Here is a 19,634-nt window from a genome sequence, read left to right on the forward strand (position 1 = left end):
GCGGCAATCTAACAGACTCCGTTTAATGTCGAAACGATAAACAAGCGGGGGAGTTTCCCGTGTAAAGTCTGAATAAATAATGTTTAGCGGTATTTTTGCGCCGGCAAAGTACACGGGGTACATTTTTTAATTTATACTGCATACAAGATTTAAAGCGATATAAAATAATTATATGAAAGTACGTCTATATAAACAAATAACAGCAATTAAAAACAATTTAAGCAGAAAGTTAGAAACAGATATTATTTTGTCTTATGTTGACCTATAAAAGTTGTTTTGTAATTTCTCAGTACGGTACGCGTATTTTTGAAAACGGTCGAAATGCCGAGAATGACTTTTTTTTGTGCATTTTGCCATTTCCTGATGTAAGGTTGATATAAGTGCTTTCGTTGCCTATTTCTATCAAGTGGATTTGCTGCGTTCTTTTCGCGCACACACGTATTTTTTTCAGATCCAAAACCATTTCCGAAGAAGGGCGAAAAAAAGAGGACCGTAAAAATATGGTTTAGTCACGGAGAACGTGCTCAATACTACGAATAGCTGTCTTCCACCGCATTTATTTAACCCTCTGGACGAGTACTCTTTTGGGTACCGCAAAGTCTATTAGAAAAAAAAACATCTTCTACAATAATAAAACACCGCCATACAATAACACTGTATAATACACACATGAGATATCATAATTCTGTTATTCAAAAAATCAAAATTCACTCAGTTTTAAATAGACTTAGCTGAGACAAAGATGAATTTTCATTCATTTTACAAGTCTGATTTTATTCAAAACCTAATTAAGTAATAATTTAGTAATTAAATTATTAAATAATAATTTATTAGAACGATGAAGCGGTGATATGAGAAATTATAAAAATGTCAAAGCGTTATACAAAATAATTGATTATTCATAATCATTTCAAGTCTTGTTAAATAATAATATAGTATATGATCACTATTTATATATTTTGTATAATTAAAAAATTAACTTTTATTCTATACATACGACGCTATCAGTATCTTTTCAATAAGAAATTAACATAGGAAATCGCTAGCAAAATTTTATTTATATTACACAACTTATGTACATCAATATTTGAATAATAATACATAAGTGAATTATTTTCAAATAAAAAAAAAATTGTAATGATACTACACTAACTGTACCGAGCGAGTCGGAAGTCTTTTCTAAACATTTCTCGGCCCTACTTCTCCCCCCGCCAAAGTATAAAAACGTCAATAACTTCTGAAATACTAATCCAAACGTTGTTATTGACCAATCATTTTCTTAATTATATTATTGGCTAATAAATAAACTAGTTATTTATACATGATCCTATTAAAAAAAAAAAAATTACAGTTGACACCCTTACAAGTGATACGGGATGAACTTGATAAATACTTCATGATTGATAAATCGAGAAATATATGTAACTAAAAAAAATATTATTTTTAATTTTTCGATTAAGTGATCTATAATAACAGAATCATCTTGTATACAAGTAAAAAAGTTCTAAAAAACGATAAGTTTGTGATATTTTATACGTGTTATAAGGATTATTATACGCATTATAGAAGACATACTAGTGCTATCATTTTTTGTTTGAGTCACGTCGTGTTTGTTATGAAACAAAAATAACGGTAACCACATGGATTATTAAAGATCAGATGCACAATAATGCTCGAAACGACAAATAATAAATTTCAAAGTAAATATTATAAAATGACAGTAATGCTTACTACCGTAAAATAGGCTGCTTTACACCTTAAATATGACATTGTACCAAGAAAAAAGCGCGTAGTATAAAAAATGTGGAGAATAGACGCTTTGATTTGTCATTGCAAACTTTTCACAAATTATGCCTAGTAATTTTATACCAAAAACTTCTCTCGTAGTTTGTTACTTACACTACAGTAGACACTTATATTTTAGTGAAACGTTATGGCGAAATTTAAGGGTACAGAGTAACCCTATTTTATGGTAAACACAAAAAAGAAGACTAAATAAAAAACATGAATTCTTTAATATGCAACACAAGAAAATGTCAGTGAATATTTTCACCATTAATGTTGAATACCAACTATGGAAATAGTAAATAATTAACAACTTCAAGATTAATTAAAAATGTATACCTATTTAGATTAAAAAAACAAATGAGAAATAGAAATAAAAAAAATATATACATATACTAGTATGTGTACATTAATGTGACAAATGTGGATAAAGCAAATTTATAAACTTTTCAATATGATAATTGTTATGCAAAGACATAAATTGTTACTCATTAAATAATGTTAAAATTAAAAAGGGTCTGGTGTTAGTAACAATAACATGTAGTCAATCGCATGTCTAATTAATGTTGTGCTAAATACGCGGTTTTTTTTTGACGTTTTCGAGACTTTAAGTGTAAATATTATTAAAATATCGTTTTGCCGAAAGGTCTACAAATAGAAGGTGTTGTAATGATTGGTAATACGAATTCAAAAGGAATCCCATAAAAACGGTTTTCGTCATGTGTGTTATCGGTCGTGTTTGTTTTTGGAGTTTATTGTTGTTGCAGTAGATTCGGCAACAACACAAGAGAGAACTTTTATCCGAAACTCGCCACAACAAAAGGCAACGAAATTCAGATTCCGATTTGACAGTGACACGTCTTACAAAAAGGCGAGAGGTTTTCCGACAATCATATTATACACACTCGCCTACACGTTACATAGAAAAGTTGGTATAACACTGTTAATTTGCACACGGCTGTGAATATGCTCTGCAAAATGGAAACTTTAGGGATGTATTGTTTTAGACGTTACCGCAAAACAGTTTTTAGAATTTTTACCGCACTCGAATCAGCACAAATACATTAAAATTACGTCACGCGATCGTTTTACAAGTCGGGTCGGTTTAACTTTTCCGTCGAATTTTGATAGCATGCAAAGGGTTAACAATAACAGTACATCACGCAAAAGCTATTTTCAAACACTAATACTAATGATCCACTGTAGGGGCCAGACATTATGTGTACGAAATTTCCGCGTGGGCGTCGCGAGTTGCCAAGGGAAATGGAACCGATAGGTTTTCAAAACAAAGGATAGAAAGAATGATATCACATTATGTCTAGGAGAAAATCTCGGCCTCTTGGGAGTTACGCGTACATGTTCCGAAGTAACGTGTGATCGAACTTAGTTTTTGCGGTAGTTTAATTTAATATTTTCTCCGAAAGGAAAAAACAACTGTTATTTTGTGACACGAGAAGACGGAACCCATTGACCGGAGGACTAACAATTTAGTAAGACCTGTGGAAGTATTCGAGAAGGGCAAACATTTCTGAGGATAAATTTTATTGGGAATCGGTCAATGTTTCATAAAGAGTTGAACAAAACGTGTACACTGTTTGTGCGCAATAAGTTCTCTCTTCAAAACAGAAGAAAATTGTTTATAGATACATCTGAGACATGAGCAGCTTGTTACGATGTTTTATACAATGTCTGTATCAAATTAGCTGTACTGGCATTTCAATCAATACGCCGAAATCTTAGAAAGTCTTTAATAGAAAATTGAGAATCTCCAATATCAAAATAAACACATTCTATCTGTGCGGCAAATATTACAATGAGAGTAATGTTCGCTAAGCATGTACACAAAAATCAAGAAATTTAATCACATTGTGTTCTTTGTATGTTGTGCTTAGTATCATCAGTTGATCAACTGTTTTATTCAGTAATTTCACTTTGAGGTCATGTTAGGACGTATACTATTATTAGATACTCACCACTCAACGCCCATAATTTAATGAAGAATGACGTTGATAAAATTTACCGTTTTTTTTTTTTTTAGAGAAAACTATTCAAATACAATTAGAATTGTATGCGACAAACAAGGACGGTACAAAACATGTTATTATCTACTAAGAGGATTGAAAAACAATTATTGTATATAAATTATACTTGTGTGCGCCTAACTAAGAACATTTATAATCAATACAGTTTTAATCCCAGAAAATATATAAACTCAATTTTAACCTTTTGTTTGAAAAGGGATTATTAAATGAATAGAAAGGATGAGTTTAATAAAGTTGGGCGATTCAAATAATGTTTTCAATTTCATAATGAAAAGGGTTTTAGATTAAAAACTGTAAAGTTGAACAGCCAATCAACATTCTCTGTGTAATAACAATACGGCTAAATATAACTTTTACACGTAGTCCCTCCTTCTAACCACAGTCGAATAATTAAAAAACACCAGTACAGCACACTTAATGTAATAAAACTTATTATTATTTATACTACTTACTAAGCGTGACGTTGTTGAGTTTCGTCTGATCGACTTGACCCCTAAGAGCTCGAAGCTTTCGGAGTTTCTGCTCTTGTGCTTCGACTCTGTCCCTTAGCCGCCGGAGACGCTCGTGTTCTGCCGCCACCTGATGATGTTTGGTGTCATGTTGTTTTAGGTACCTCAGCCTTTGTTCTTTGGCTGCTAGTAATTGTCTCTGAGATTCGATCTGGTGCTGTTGTCGACACGCCATCTCTTCCAGCTCCCGGACCGTCAGCTCTGTACCTTCCCCGGACGTCGGTAACTGAAATTAAAAATATAAAATTAATAAACGCTTAAAAAAAATCATACAAGTTATTTCTAAAATATTTCAATTATATCTAATATTTTATTTAACTAAACATTAGTAGTTCTAAACGAATTTGAATGGGCGACCCCCCAAACTTTATTGGATGGTCGCTCACTTTGACAATGACTATTGTAGAATTGCAAACAACTTTGAAAAACGGGTTTCAAAAACAAAAAAAAAATCAAGTCTATTTGACCTGAATAATTCAGACGCAGTGATTAAATTGAATACTACGTTAATGTCAACACGGTGAACTATACATAATTATCAAAACTCGCCAACAACATAACACTCGGTAGAAACTAAGCATACGAAATTGAAGCGTATCAAAAAAAAAAAAATACATTACGATTGTGTATTCAGTAATTTTTGCGACTTTGTATCTAAACTTGTTTTTTAGCGAGGACGTTCGAGTGGTAAATTAAAGAACTCCTACTGCGCTGTTATTTACGTTTACCGCACTTATCAGTTTTGAAAGACTATATGATTTTGATGTTGGAAAAATCTCGACAGTAATTAAAGTATCTTTTTCAGAGATCGGTTCGAGAGATAGTATTTTAATAAAGCGAAAAAAAAAACTTCATTCATAAAAGCAAAAAATAAAGATTGTTTGAGTAGGTGTATAAAAGCAGAAAATTTGCATCGCAGTAAAATTAAAAAGTATAATTGCTATTTGGTATCGTTAAACAAAATAAAGGCAAAAACTTGATTCATGATATACACAAAGTTAGTGTGTCACCTGAACTCTACAAAAGGTTTGAAAATTATTCTCAATCTGTTTAATTTAGCCGGACTCAAAAATCCATAAAAAACAACTAAGTTTAATTGAGAGAAATTGTTCATTGCGTGAAACGAATAAAAATTGACTAGGTCGAGACAATTTTCTAAAACTTGAGAAGAGCATTAAATGTTACCTAAAACAAATAATGAAAATATGCCCCTTCTGTCCAATATTTATTTTCTTAATATTCATTTGATTTAATTTATCTAAATAGTACATTTAAGAAACAACCAACACTGTTTTCACATGATGAGAGTAAATTAAATGAGAGTTTTATTTTTTTTTTTTATACGCAATACATTTATAGAGGAAAACGGAAGTAAACACCTGTGCCAAAGTGGTTAAGCATTAATGACCGGCCACCTCACAAATGACAGGTTTTTGGAAATGTTGTCTGTATAGACGTCATGGGGTTTTAAGTAGTGTGATTGATTAATGTCGGCCGTAGATCGCGTTCGCGCTTTTCACGGTCTGATTACGAGGTAAAAGGGAAAGCGAACTGAACCAAGTTGGTGACGTCGAATAAAAAGACCCCACAGCTAGTTAATGAACTAAGTATATATGTATAATTTAATTTCCTCGAAAAACAGTTGATGTATACAGGAAAATGAGAGTTTTTACCGGAGATATTCATTCGATTAAAATAAACGTTTGATACGCCCACACAGTTTATTCTGTTAGAAAATGTTTCAACTAGCAATAAACAATTAACTATTTTTACAGTGCTCTTTTCTTCTTTACCTACGACCGTTACAGGGTTTTCTCATTTAAAACTGTCATACATAATAGGCTAGCAAAATTTTTCGATAGAATAATTAATGCTTCAGTAAAATCATAACAATTATCTAGAGATTTTCCCAAATTTAAACTTTACAAATATCGCGTTTATACGTTACTAAAAATACTTTCATTTCCAATACTATTCCATACAATTATTTTCAAACACATTAGTTTCCATTAGAATTTTCGATTTTACCCAAGTCATACACTTCAACGTTATTTCAAATATAAAAAAAATCAATTTATCGATACCTTCTAAGGCGATTGGACATCGAAAAAAAAAACGATCGAGTTAGGAAATAAAACTCAACTTTCAACATAATTTTCCATGAAATGTTTACAACTCGAAATCATTTCGCGCAATACAAACGTAATATTGTACGACAGCTAATAGTCTTTACTTTTTTTTTCTTCTCAGCATCAAGTTCTAAATAAATCGTTATTTATTTGAGGAAAAAGTGATTTACTAATAAAATTGTTATTCATATTTAAAAAATACTCTTTTGTATGACTCGCAAATTAAATTTGTTGTACAGTTTACTGTTCAAAGGTTTCACGGAAATGTACAAACGACAGAATTTGTCAACTACTACAAAAATGCGTTATCTTCTTTACAGTAAAGCAAGTGCCTTAAGCTAATATTTTATTCATATAAAACAGTTCTCAGACAAATCACGTGTGAACCAATGGCTTGAACGAAAGTTTAACTGAGTGTGTGTGTAACGTTGTAAATCAAATTAAATTTTACTAAACACACCTTTCGGTGTTGAAGCAACGGAAATAATAACCCTAATTACACGTTAAGCCTGAAACAAATAAAAATAAACAGAAATGATTAAAAAACTTGTTTCCCCTTGAAGCGGAATTTCTTATTTTAATTTTCAATTTGTTTTATCTGCTCACTACCGTCTTTTACCTTCATAATAATCCGAAAGGAGTAGTTCGTTTTGGTGCGAATTTCATCACAGATTCACATTACTCATTCACATTTTATATCTGATCCACATTTAGAAATAATCCTCCCACGGATATTTCCGTTGAAATGAAAACTTTATGGTACAAATTTTTCAATCCATTTTATGAGACTTGTAGCAATAAAGTAGTCGAAAATTTATGATAAGTAATGTGATATAATGCAATGTTCAAAAATGGAATGTTCAACTTAAGCGTTAAAATCATAACACTTTTAGACTTTTGTTATTGTTGATCATTTTTATCAACTTTGCTTCCAAAAAAAAAAAAAAAAAAAAAGTTATTGCTCATAAAACGTCAAAGTCGAAATACGTAACTTGGATGGTATGCAAAGTATAAATTACGTATATATTTAAAAGTGAATATCTTATTCGCTTAAACAATAGATGCTCAATAAAAGTACTTAGTACACCTTCAAGTAGTAACTATCGTTTATAAGGTTCGAGAATTCAAGCCATTGATTTTTTTATAACCCACAGAGTGATAACAATGTTAATAAGAAAAAAATAATACTTATTGAAGCAATGACTCATAGTATAAATATATCCTAACAAAATGTGTACGAGTACCAAGTCTGAGCGTCCAAATTTAAAACCTCAAAAAAAAAACAGACTAACAATGACAGCAGTAATGTAAAAAGGTAAAACGTAAAAGAGGATACTAAAAACTCCAGGAACATTACAACAAATTGTCTGTAATGTAAGAGACGAGCATTAGGCTTCATCATTTTCCTATGTCATTTGGTCAGTGTAATAGTTTAGTACACAGAAATGTGGCAAATAATAAATCCATATAAAACCTTCATGGCACTTTTGACGGCGAGCCGCCATAGCTCACAGGGAAAATGGAATCTGCGGAGAAGACGGTAAACTAACTGGAGCGATAAAGCTAAAAGAACGATCAATATTCTGAGGTGGAAATAACGGAGAGATAATTCTTAAAACCTGAACAAAAAAAAAAAAAAAAGAGCGTGTTGATGCACAACACATTTCTCGTCACAGACTTTCCCAAGTAATGCATACATTTTTCATTGAGTTAAAAAATATTTCTCGTCGAAAAGAAAGATTACAAAATTACATAATACTCTTACAATACATTCGATAGAGCAATATGAATAATCTTGTATTATCTCGGTATTTTTCTGCGCTTAAAAAATGTATAGAATGCACCTAAATATATATATATATACACATCTTAAACATCTAAAGTAAAAAAATACGCTAGCAAATTTTAATATCAACTGACAGGATTTTACCTCAATTTTTTTTAGCGTTTTAATTTTTATTTTCATACTTATTTAGCGATTGTAATTTAAAGCACAACCGTTGGAATCAACATTTATGTTGAATCAAATTTTTATAGTAAAAAAGTGAACGCTTAAGTTTTATTAAAAAAAAAGAGCTATATTAATTTATTTAAAATATTATTATTTATATCCTAAGTACTAATTGAGAATGTCAATTAGTAGTACTATGAGATACGTAATTTATAAATAAAACACTACTATTGTGAAGGAGAATATATTTTTAATTCAGTTCTATAAGATTCCTGATTACAATGAGAAATAATTTTAGCTAATACAAACGTATTAGCTAAAAAAACAGAGCTATTTTCGCTCACTTAAAACATTTGTGTTTATTTAATTAAAAAAATATGTAAACAATATAAAACAACATGATACACGTGTTATATAAAAACTGTAAAAATCAATCGTTAAAGTAAATACTAACGTTTTTGTATTCGATGTAAAAATATTCAACATCAAAGGTTATAGGTGTGTATTTTATGTGCGTTTGCAATGAACAGACTTTGTCACAACAAATGTTAAATCATATTTATACGGCCGTTTTGGGCGTATAAGTATAATTTAAAAGCTTGAAACGGATTCCACCTAAGAAATCAACTAAATTATTGATTTCTTAGAATATAATAAATAACCTATCAATTATAATAGGCGCGCGCGTGTTGAAAACACACGGTAATCTAAAATAAAATTAAAAAAAAAATACTCGAACTGCGAATGCGCAGATTGTTAACAAATTTGTTGGCCGAACTAATTAAGCAGAATAATTAAACAGTCATCAGAAGCAGCATCGCGATAATGAAACGCATGAAAAAAATCGGATTTCAGTCAGGTGTCGAACAGAAAAACAAAGTAAAAATGTCATTTGAATTTTTTATCGTAAAAATATGTAAAATGAATAATGTATGTTTTCGGTAACCTTCTAGAACACTCAAAGTAGTTCTATAACTCAATGATAAATTCGTTTTTCATTCGCTTGATGACGTTAACACGATGACCCTACCGCAGGCTGTACGGATATGCGAACCTCGCCCGTAGCAGAGCGGCTGTACCATTTGTCCCAGTGGTAGCTTATTAAAAATCGAGAGCCGCGTGAAATAAACAAGGAGATTAATTTTTTAATAAAACCAACTCGCCCCATACGCGAGTGTTGCTCTATTAAAAATAACGTCGGGGAAAAAGTTAATTATTTAGCGTACAAGTAGAAAAATAACAATGATTTTGTGTAACTCTCGCCTCGAACAAAAAATATCATATTTGTCTTTATGTAGAAAAAAGGCGGCCGAGCTGTTGCGCGCGGATAATAAAAACGATGAAATTCGTTTTATCTGTCCGCTCGGTGCTTACACTTTCGGTAGAATTTCAACAGAACTAATTAAATAACGTTTGCACGGTGGTCGTGTGTGAAGATGTAGCCGTGAGAATTACTAACGCCGGACAGCAATAACCGAATGGGCTGCAAAAATTAAACACATCCGTCGGCGGCAAAGGGAAACGATAAAACAATTATTGCCGGACTAGATTAACTGGACGACAAAGATGGCAAAGTAACAGTTGGCCCACACACACAATTAACCCAAACGCAATAGTACCTCCACTGTGTAAAACCAAGCGGTAGCATTTCACAGTAATATATATTATGAGTACTGAACTAAACGACTCGATCGTAAAACAGAGGGCAAATGTTTACGACTCGAGAGAGTTAAACAAACCCACACAGACGAGCGTACAGGAACGTGTCAACAAAAAACTATCAGTCTTTTCCCCGAGGCCTAGTAGTCATAGATTTCGATCTCCTTATCCTGCCCGTCAGCAACCGACACTGATTAAATGATAAAAACGGCGAGTTCTTATCCAGTTCGGTACAGCGACCGACTTTTGCGGATATCCCAAGTAACAACAAAAATTAATAACTCTATAAAAACTAGTAGAAATTCGTTAGTTATTATTATTATTATTTTTCCAATTACTTGTGCTGACGTTTGCTATTGATTGCCAAATAGTAATTGAATTTTAAAGGAAATTACAGTACAAATCAAAGTGGTCGAATTTCCGTAGTAAGTCAATAGTAATTTCATTAATACAACAATCGACGTATGACTTATTTGTCATGTCGAATGAAAGTAAAAAAATCGTCGTTGTTACTTATTGCAACCAATAGAACTAATCGACGGGGAGTCGATCACTGTGAATGACACAGACAACCTATCAAAATAGATTTCAAACGATAACATGATTTTTATTGTGTGTTAATTTTCATTATTTAGAAAGAAATCTTTTTCCAGCAATATTTCAATACCCAAAACTCGTATTGTTTTTGTAGGTCTGCGATTGATTATTAGAAAAAAATGGGCTTTTATAAGCAGATGGAAATTCATGTATGGGATTTACCGTTTTTTCGTCTTGTTAAGCAGTCAAAACACGATCACTGGCGTGGCCAGTATTCAAGAAAAATAAACAAAACCACGTTTATTGAGAAAACAACCAAGTCAGAAAAAGCAATTAAGTTTAAGATATTTTCGAAACGATTTTGAACGTGGAATAACAAGAGACATTGGACGTTTTGCCAATAGATATACTGCAGTAGGTAAAACCAAATCTAAAATAACGCTATTGTTATGATAAGGACAGCCTTGTGAATCGTTAAGTATCATCTGAACATAATCCAGTGCGGTTAATGGATTTTTTAGTGACGTATGGAACTCTCAAGAATATTTAACAGTCTAGTCTTGGCGGAACATCATTGTATTCCAGTCCAATTTATTTTAATTATAAGTCACTAAACAGAAATAGTCTTAAAATTAAAACAACTTGATTTTGTAATGATTAACGTTTCAATAATTAAATTACATTATGCGGTAATTTCTTTAAAATTAACCGAGTCGTACTTAAGTGATAGAACATAAGAATTAATTATGTATAGAGTAAAATAAATAATAATTTATTTCCGCCATACCTCAAAATGTTATCCATCTGAAGACCTTTACTATTCAATACACACTTTAATAGATTTATCAATCTTAATACTTTAGGTAATAAGTTTTACAAACGATACCGTTTTACTCTTTAATAACAATAATATGGAAGTTCTCCTTATTATTATTCAGTTCAATGTCGTATGGTAGTAATTTTTTGGAGTTAAATCTTAAAAAAACCTATTTCAAATTACCAATGAGTTTTTCAAACAAACGGATGCTGTGTCAATCCCGAATTAGTACCCCTCCATAGGATTAATGTCTACTTGGAAGAAACTTGAGAAATCGATAAACGACAAACTTGGAAAACACGAGGTAGAAAAACACAATTCCTCAATTACTAATGTCGAACTGAGTCTGAAGCTAAAGGTTTTCGGGGCAGCGTATTATTATTGTTTCGATGTCGACCGACTTTTTTCATAAGCTCGACGTCGCAGTCCCATTTACCACACACGCCGTTTTACATCACATGGTTTTTTTTCACTGACCAACGCATACGGTTATTATCTTCCGTTTACAGTCGTGACCATAGGTCGTTGAAAACTACTATTGCTTATGCCTCTCGAGCGATTTCTTTTGCGTCGGTTCACATTTTACAACACAAGTCCTCTTTACGAGAGACCAAACGCGACGAAAATAATCAATTGAATCGTTTGCCCGAAAAACTGAAGCTATCGGAGAAAAAACGAATAAATATGGCGAATCATTCAATGAAAACGATTTCGGCCGAAGGGGCAAAACACTACGATTCCGATTCAGTGGTTCTTGTTAACAATCCGGAAAATTCAATCGGACTCAGCCCGTTATTAATCAGATAGTAAGGCGAGATGCTTTCCGGGTGCGATTAATATTCTCCGTGATCCCAACACTCGCAATGGCAACCTACACTTCTGACTCTTGAATAATGTACAAGTTGTTTACACAGACAATAGTAAGCATCAGATTTAAAAGTGGTTTTATCTTGTATGGACATCATTACTAAATTGACTTTGCATATTTCTAGAGCATTAATTGAAAACATTCGTTCTCATTTATATTCTTCTGAAACTACAAACAGAAATAAAGGAAAATTGTCTACATAACGTTTATAAGACCATTTGAATTGTGTTATGATTCCGATTACTTTTTTTTTTAAATAAACGGTTTATTTTTTGAGTTTCAATGGAGTCGTATGGATCCATTTTTGGCGAATAGCTCAAAGTTGTTTCCAATTGGCCACCCGAGTGACGTGAAAATGAATACTTACTATACATACACTCGGCATATAAAGCAATCGCGAGATAGCCATATAAAAAAATAAGTATACATTTTGTACTAGAAATGATTGTTATATACTGATATTAGAACGTATAGACAAATAAAAGTAAACGGTAGAAAAGATGGTAACGTTTTGTTTTACCATTCGTTTCTATGGCGTTCTAAAATAATGCATTTCTATAGCGGTATAGGCGTCTTTTCATCGGCAATATCCGTTGAACATTAACTATAAAAATTGTCTACTAACTTATTGCTCACGACAGTATCTTAAAGGTCGGAAACAAAAAAATAAATCGACCTACACGAACACATTTTTTATTCTATTCTCTTATATAGAGAATAAGGCGACAAGTAAAGGGAACGATATTATTAGACAGCAGTATAGGCGTGTCTTATCATTGAATAGATCGATAATTTAAACGTATTCAAGCCATGTCGAGGCCAAACTTTAGAGAATAAACGAAAATTACTTAAATTCCCATATGAATGAACAAAAAATTTCACGTTTATGCAGCGTATTTATCACTTTATTAAAACTAACTATAGCAATTTAATACACAATTGCAATACAATTCAATGAATGGATAATTAGCGATGCCTAATGAGGCGTTTGAACGCAGACGTCATCTGTCATCGTACCGAGACAGAAAAATTAATATAGCCGTAGGTAACTTCCATTTGTAAAAAATGTAATCGACACTGTAATATTTCAACGCGTCATTAGTATTAAATATGCGAGGCCCCAGGAAAGGTGGTGTCGGTGGACGCACTTTTTGTTTAAAATCTGTTAACGCAGTCACAATACTCCAATGAGAAAAAATATATCGTTTACCGAGGGCGGCCTGGAGGATTTAACATTACATTTGACAACTTGCCGCTTTATCGTAATATCGAAATCATTTTGCCAAAAGTCAAAGAGAGAATAAAAAATTATAAAAATACCGAGACGATGGGCAAATTTTCCCATTGTAACTATTGAAAAAAAAATTTAGCGGATTTTCTTGTCCCTCGAAAATTCAGTTTGCAGAAAAGTATAAGTATTTTCTCGCAGCAGTTGATTACCTCTCTCTCTCTCTCTCCGAAACTGGAGAAGGCACACGTATATATTATTTCGGGGCAGCCGACTGCGAAAAGGTTTTCGATTCTTAGTAAACGGCGCCGTGAGTACTCGAGGGGAAGCACTCGCGGGATAGAGCGGAAATAAATTATACGGCACTTTCAACGTCTGTGTATGTGAGCGTCAGTTTACATTTGAAAAGCACGACGGCGATGAGTCGAAAAAGATTTTTAATTAAGCCGAATACACAATAAGAATGTGGGCCGGGGGAAGTGAGCTGGTTGTGCAAGAAAAAAACCGTGGAAATCGTCGACAGGGAAACGTTCTTGTCGAGAATGCCAATGGTGAATTAGTCACTTCGGCCGCCGCCGTCGACATTATTTGTTCCAGTTACGGTCAATCTCGTAAAGACGGGAAAATCACCAGATTGGGTAACCATCTGGGTGTTTTAAATTTCCTTTCGGGATAATTTTACATAACGGCATCGTGTAACCGCGTTGTTGGTAAATGAAAAAAATCGTTCTACTTTTGACGCACAAAATCGATTGCACATATCTTATGTCAATCAAAACTTGGGGGGAAACTTTTCCAGCGCCCGACGAAGAACAATAACAGGTGGTTAATTAAAAACGTCGGCGGCACAAGGTCAAAGTAAGGATCGATTGATTATATGAAAAACAAAATTCAGCCGAGTATATACAAACTTGCCGACGAACAAATACCGGAGTGTACCGGAATTGCCTATCGAAAAACGCCTTGTTAAAAACCGACTCTCCAAGTCGTGTTTTTGTCTCTCGCACTTGTAGTCGGTCTAGCACAACGCAGTTCATTATTATTGTAATTCCGTCCATGTGGGAGTCATCTTTGGACGCAAACTATCTCACAAATTGTCCAACGGCATAGTTCAAATGTTAATATGCGCACGGCGACTTTGTGGCGGACCGATTTTTTATGCGCTTCCAAACGCGATACGGTGTACAACACCAAACAGTGTGTAGTACTCTAAGGTTTCGGAGGAGACCTATCCGTCTATTCGTTTTATCACCGCGTATCGATTATTATCTATTATTGAATAGGCGAACGCTTTGGAGGAGTTAAATGGCAGCTACTTTATTTTCTGTTAGCAAGAAAAATCTGACCGAGAGGAGAGTGCGTAAATAAAAACGGCGGCGGCGGCGGCAATACGTTTACGGAAAATAGGAGATTTGTTGTGTTGCTGAGGTAGTACACGTTCGGTCCGTTTTCGATCGAATGTGTGCCGGTAAATTGGACAGGTCGGGCAAAACACGTACGTAGACTAGGCGCGACAAGAGGGGCAAAAGTTTTGAGCCGAAAACCACCGGAACACCGAAAAAAAGTCGTTTGCAAAGCGATACGAAACTACTACGTGCTATGAACTCGGGCAAATCTCTAGGCGTACACTCGCCGAAATCCCATCGTGGCAAATTTATAACGTCATTCCAATCCCGTCAACTTGTCTAAAGAAAAAGTGCTCTCGAAAGTGTTTTTACTAAATTTACAATAGCACCCGGCGGGCCAATGAAGATCTAATTAAAATTTGTTTTGTCCAACGCGCACTACGACAACAGCATAAAAAGAAAACCGTTTTTATTATAAAAGATAAAATTTAATGGCCATCCGAAACACGATTCATTATTACAAAGTAATCCAATTTAAGTCGACTTAACGTCACGCGCACCGGAATGAAAATTTATGATTTACGGTAGAAAAACTACTCGTTTTTTTAATGCGACACGAATCATAACGATGAAAATTTAATTTACAATTCGAGCAGGCGCATTTTCCACAGATTTCTTTGTGATAACCGGTTAATCCTATAACAAAGTTATGAATCCGATTGCTTAACACATTTAAAGTGTATATTTTTTGACTCGAACATATACATATGGTCGAGCCGATAAAAAAAATTAATATCAATAATAAATGCCAACCATTTTCGTGATACGCGTCAATATCTCAGACCGAGTGAGGGCTGCATAGTGACCAGACTGCCGGACCGTAGAAACCGATCGGTTGCGGTTGCATGCGATTTTTCCCATTTCGAGATGCACACGAGAACAATACACAGCACTTAACGAACGTAAAAAAAAAAAATCACGATGTTCGGACGTTGCGGAGCAAAAAGTGTTTGGATGGCGGACCGCTTGCTCTCGTGTATACGGTCGGCGCGACACTGACAGTGCTTGACGTTAGTCGCTACCACTGCCGCCGTCGGCGCGTTCTCAACGTGGTCTAAGGGTTAGTCGAGCGTTTATATGATATTGCATAGTTCATGACGTAAGACAGTGTTTCCCCAGAGTAAAAAATATTATACACGCCTGCTAATAACAACAGTAATGACGACAGTTGTACGTCTAGAAAACACGACCCAATGTACACAGTCGGCGACTAGATAAGAACACTCACCGGGGTCGTTCATCAGGAAGCCCATTTAACCTTACGGATAACACCAGTCCAGATTCTCTACCCAGTACATTAAACATGCATCTCAATTAGCCGCAAAAGAAAATAACGGAAAACGAACGGCTTTTTAACATATTCTCAGTGTTCATGGAACCGTAAAATCTAACAGAATTCAGTTTAGAGTACCAGTTATAGTTGCACAACAGTCGATTTTACATACAATATCGATACAAGCAAACGTAATTGAACTGCGAGGATATCATTGATACTCATTGAGAGTCTATTGTTTTTTTTTTGAAAAAAAAAAGAGAAAACGATATTTAAATTTTAAGTAAGCATGGTTCCAGAACGGTTTCAGTTTTTTTTTTAGTTAATGTTAATAACGTACACTTTAATCTAATAGTATTACTATTATTAAAACAGATGAAAAACCAAAACGCTTTTAACTCCTCGACAAATCGGATGAGCAAACTTCCGAATGAAAACTTAAACATAACAATGTAAAGAGTTAATAATGTATTATCTATAAAACGTGTGTTTATTTTTGTTTTCGCTTGCAATCAATGACGTTTTAAACCTATAAACATTATTCAACACTTCAAGACTAAAGTTGTCATCACCAGTCGTACGTGGAATTTGGAAATATTCCAAACGTCGGACATAACTATAAATATTCTCAATTAATGGTTTACTCTGAAAGAAACATGAAAAATAATAAAATTGTACTGAATAAATAATGAGAATAAAATATGACCCAACTTAAATCATCTCGGTGCAATTTGTCCAAACAAGGTATAACAACAACATCAATAATTCACAATCCGCCGGTACAAATAGAAATAAAAATGATTTCATACATAACAACAACAGTTGTGTAGTTTCGTAGAAAACTCGGGACGACCTATTTTCTCTATAATTCATTAATCTGTTGGGAAAATCTGGTAATAGATAGTCAGCGAGAGTTTATAGAATACATTTCAATTGGAATTTTCTAAATAATTCTATTGTGAACACGGCCGTAAATACATTAATTTCTCCGGTCTAATGCCATTTTCTAAATCGTTAATTTACGTCTATTGTGACAAGCCAAATCTTCACGACTCTATTCTCGAGATTATAACACTGTTACATAAAAAAAAGTTCAACGGGCAAACTAGACAAGTGGACATAGAACGTATGTCGATAGAAAATAAATTTCAGCGTCCCCCTCTCCCACTGGTAGACTATACTCTTTTTACGCTTATATACGTCGCCATCATTATCATTTATCTTCTTCTTCTTATCTCCGCGGTCGCTTCCCTATACATCCTTAAAACGTACTTATCGACACACACACACACACAGACAACAGTCCAGAAAACGTCACCCTTAAACTGATTGTTCCCGACGCTTAAGCCACAATTTCTTCCCTCGAGTCTCTTTTTATGTAGACGTCACATTATTTTTTCGACAGAATAACTAACGACCTTAGCCCGTAGGTACTATCTCCATGTGCACGTGCGTTCAACTTCCGTCCGAAGTCACACGCATTTCAAGAGAAATTACACACTGTCAAAAGTCACTGGAGAATAACACACAAATCGATAAAAAATTTCGTTACTCGACTCTAGTGTAGATTGTAACAAAAAAAAAACACTTATAGTTACATTATTTAACGTGCAAAATTAATACGCCCCGTTTTTCTATGTATGTGTAATCATTTTTGGTGAGTCCCATTGAAAAACAATTTCTTTTTATCTACTCTACCCAAAACACAACAGAATTATTACCAATCGGTCGATGCGGTCAAATAAACGGCCGCCGCTCACCAAGTCATACGCGTCTTTAGCGATAACAGTTTTTCGAGCAATCGGTTAATTGTCGAGTATTTTTTTCATAGTGTCATAAGTGAATTTCATACGCAGTCCTACTGTAGAAAAAAAAAAGTCGTTCGTTTATTCATTATGGTAAGGCAGCAAACGCAGAGGAATCGCATAAATGATGATGCCATTACACTACTCATGAATACCATAAAACTTAACCGACCGTGTTATGGTAATGATGTGTTCGACGTTTATCTTTGAGCAAACATAATAGTAATAATATTAAAACGATTGTGGAAACCGATACGCACAACAATAATACACAAGCGACGTGTAGAAATTATGCACCACCGAAATACTCAACGGTTCACAACAAACCTCCTTCCATTCTTATCAGACCGTAATAATATACTTATCGCCATTTCAGAAAATATCGACATTAGCACAATGTGTTTAATTGTTATTGTTATTACCGCTGGCAATAGCGTTTATCGACAATATCGAAGTTAACGACAAAACAATATTATGGTAACGAGTTTTTTTATATCCCTCTCCCCTCCCCCAGCAGTAGGCATTATTAACAAATTAAATCAAACGCAATGCCACCGTTGTTTTTGATTGCTGCATTGTTTCGTCGTGCAGAATAACAGCACATTCTTACTATCCATTTCGCTTCAATTTTTACTCGTTTACCGTGAACATGAACGACGGAAGCCAATGTACTAAATCCCATTCGGCCCCATACAATTAATGGTATCTCAGGCGGTCGGACAAACGTTGTTTTACTCGATGAGAACAATAATAATTTATGTGCGTGCACTGGCCAATTAATAAGGGCGGCACGTTACACGTTTTGACACGGCACGGCAGATTAATTGATGTACCACGTGCGCCGAATAGAAACGCACAGGCGGCAGGTGAGACAAGACTGCCATCGACAGGAGGAGAGTTTTCCCGGAGCTGAAAGTTTCTTCAAAAAACAAACGCGCAAAACAATGGACAAAGGAGGTCTTATTAAAGTTTAACGGGATTGGATCGGCGAACAACAACGACAGTTTCATACGCTCTCCTCGGTGAGCAGATCGCTGAAGCGCTAAAAATCGTCAAAACGTACGACGCTATTGTACAGTGCGTCAGAGGCACCGAGTAAAAAAGTACAATTGCCATCGAGTCACGTTTCTCCATTAAAACATAACTCGTATGAGTAGAACACAGGCGCACAACAGCATCATATTACGCGGGTGCAACGTCCTCGCAGCACGTCACTGTACGGTTACTAATTAAAATCAATTATGATTTAAAAAAACCAACTATTCGGGACGTGTTGCAGAGTAAAATGTGTAACGTAGGCGGCGCCAATAATGTGCAAGTGCAGAAACGACGACACGGCTTTTTGACCTTTGCCTATTAAACGTACACGACGCAAACGACTGACAATTAAATTAAGACCATAAACAATAGGCGACCAACGCTAATCATGACGGAAACCTAACGAGTTTCTATAAACGTAGTGCCGTGACAAAAGCTCACGAGAGACGACACGTGATAACAAAGTTCGATATGGTTTCCTTAGGGGTGGTGCAAAAGGGGGAGGCATAATACCGTGTAACTCAATACACAACATGGCGTGTATTGGAAAAGAATAACAGGCATTTATTACGCAATCGCCGAAGAGG

At 34.4% G+C, this 19,634-nt stretch overlaps 1 protein-coding gene across 9 annotated transcripts in view; it reads right to left on the reverse strand.

The window, feature by feature from the left end:
* LOC126905627 (apoptosis-stimulating of p53 protein 1) overlaps positions 1–19,634 on the reverse strand; it is a 63,372-nt gene that overhangs the window by 13,699 nt on the left and 30,039 nt on the right. For 8 of the 9 annotated variants that reach the window (XM_050685516.1, XM_050685517.1, XM_050685511.1 and 5 more), the window contains one exon: positions 4,280–4,562. In XM_050685516.1, coding sequence (XP_050541473.1) covers positions 4,280–4,562 — 283 coding nt within the window. Of the gene's footprint in view, positions 1–4,279; positions 4,563–15,684; positions 15,915–19,634 lie in introns of those variants that run through there. The other variant, XM_050685513.1, reaches the window with a different exon arrangement.

This window comes from Daktulosphaira vitifoliae, unplaced genomic scaffold (assembly GCF_025091365.1).
Source record: "Daktulosphaira vitifoliae isolate Bord-2020 unplaced genomic scaffold, ASM2509136v1 Scaffold_4, whole genome shotgun sequence".
NCBI classification, from domain to species: Eukaryota; Metazoa; Arthropoda; class Insecta; order Hemiptera; family Phylloxeridae; genus Daktulosphaira; species Daktulosphaira vitifoliae.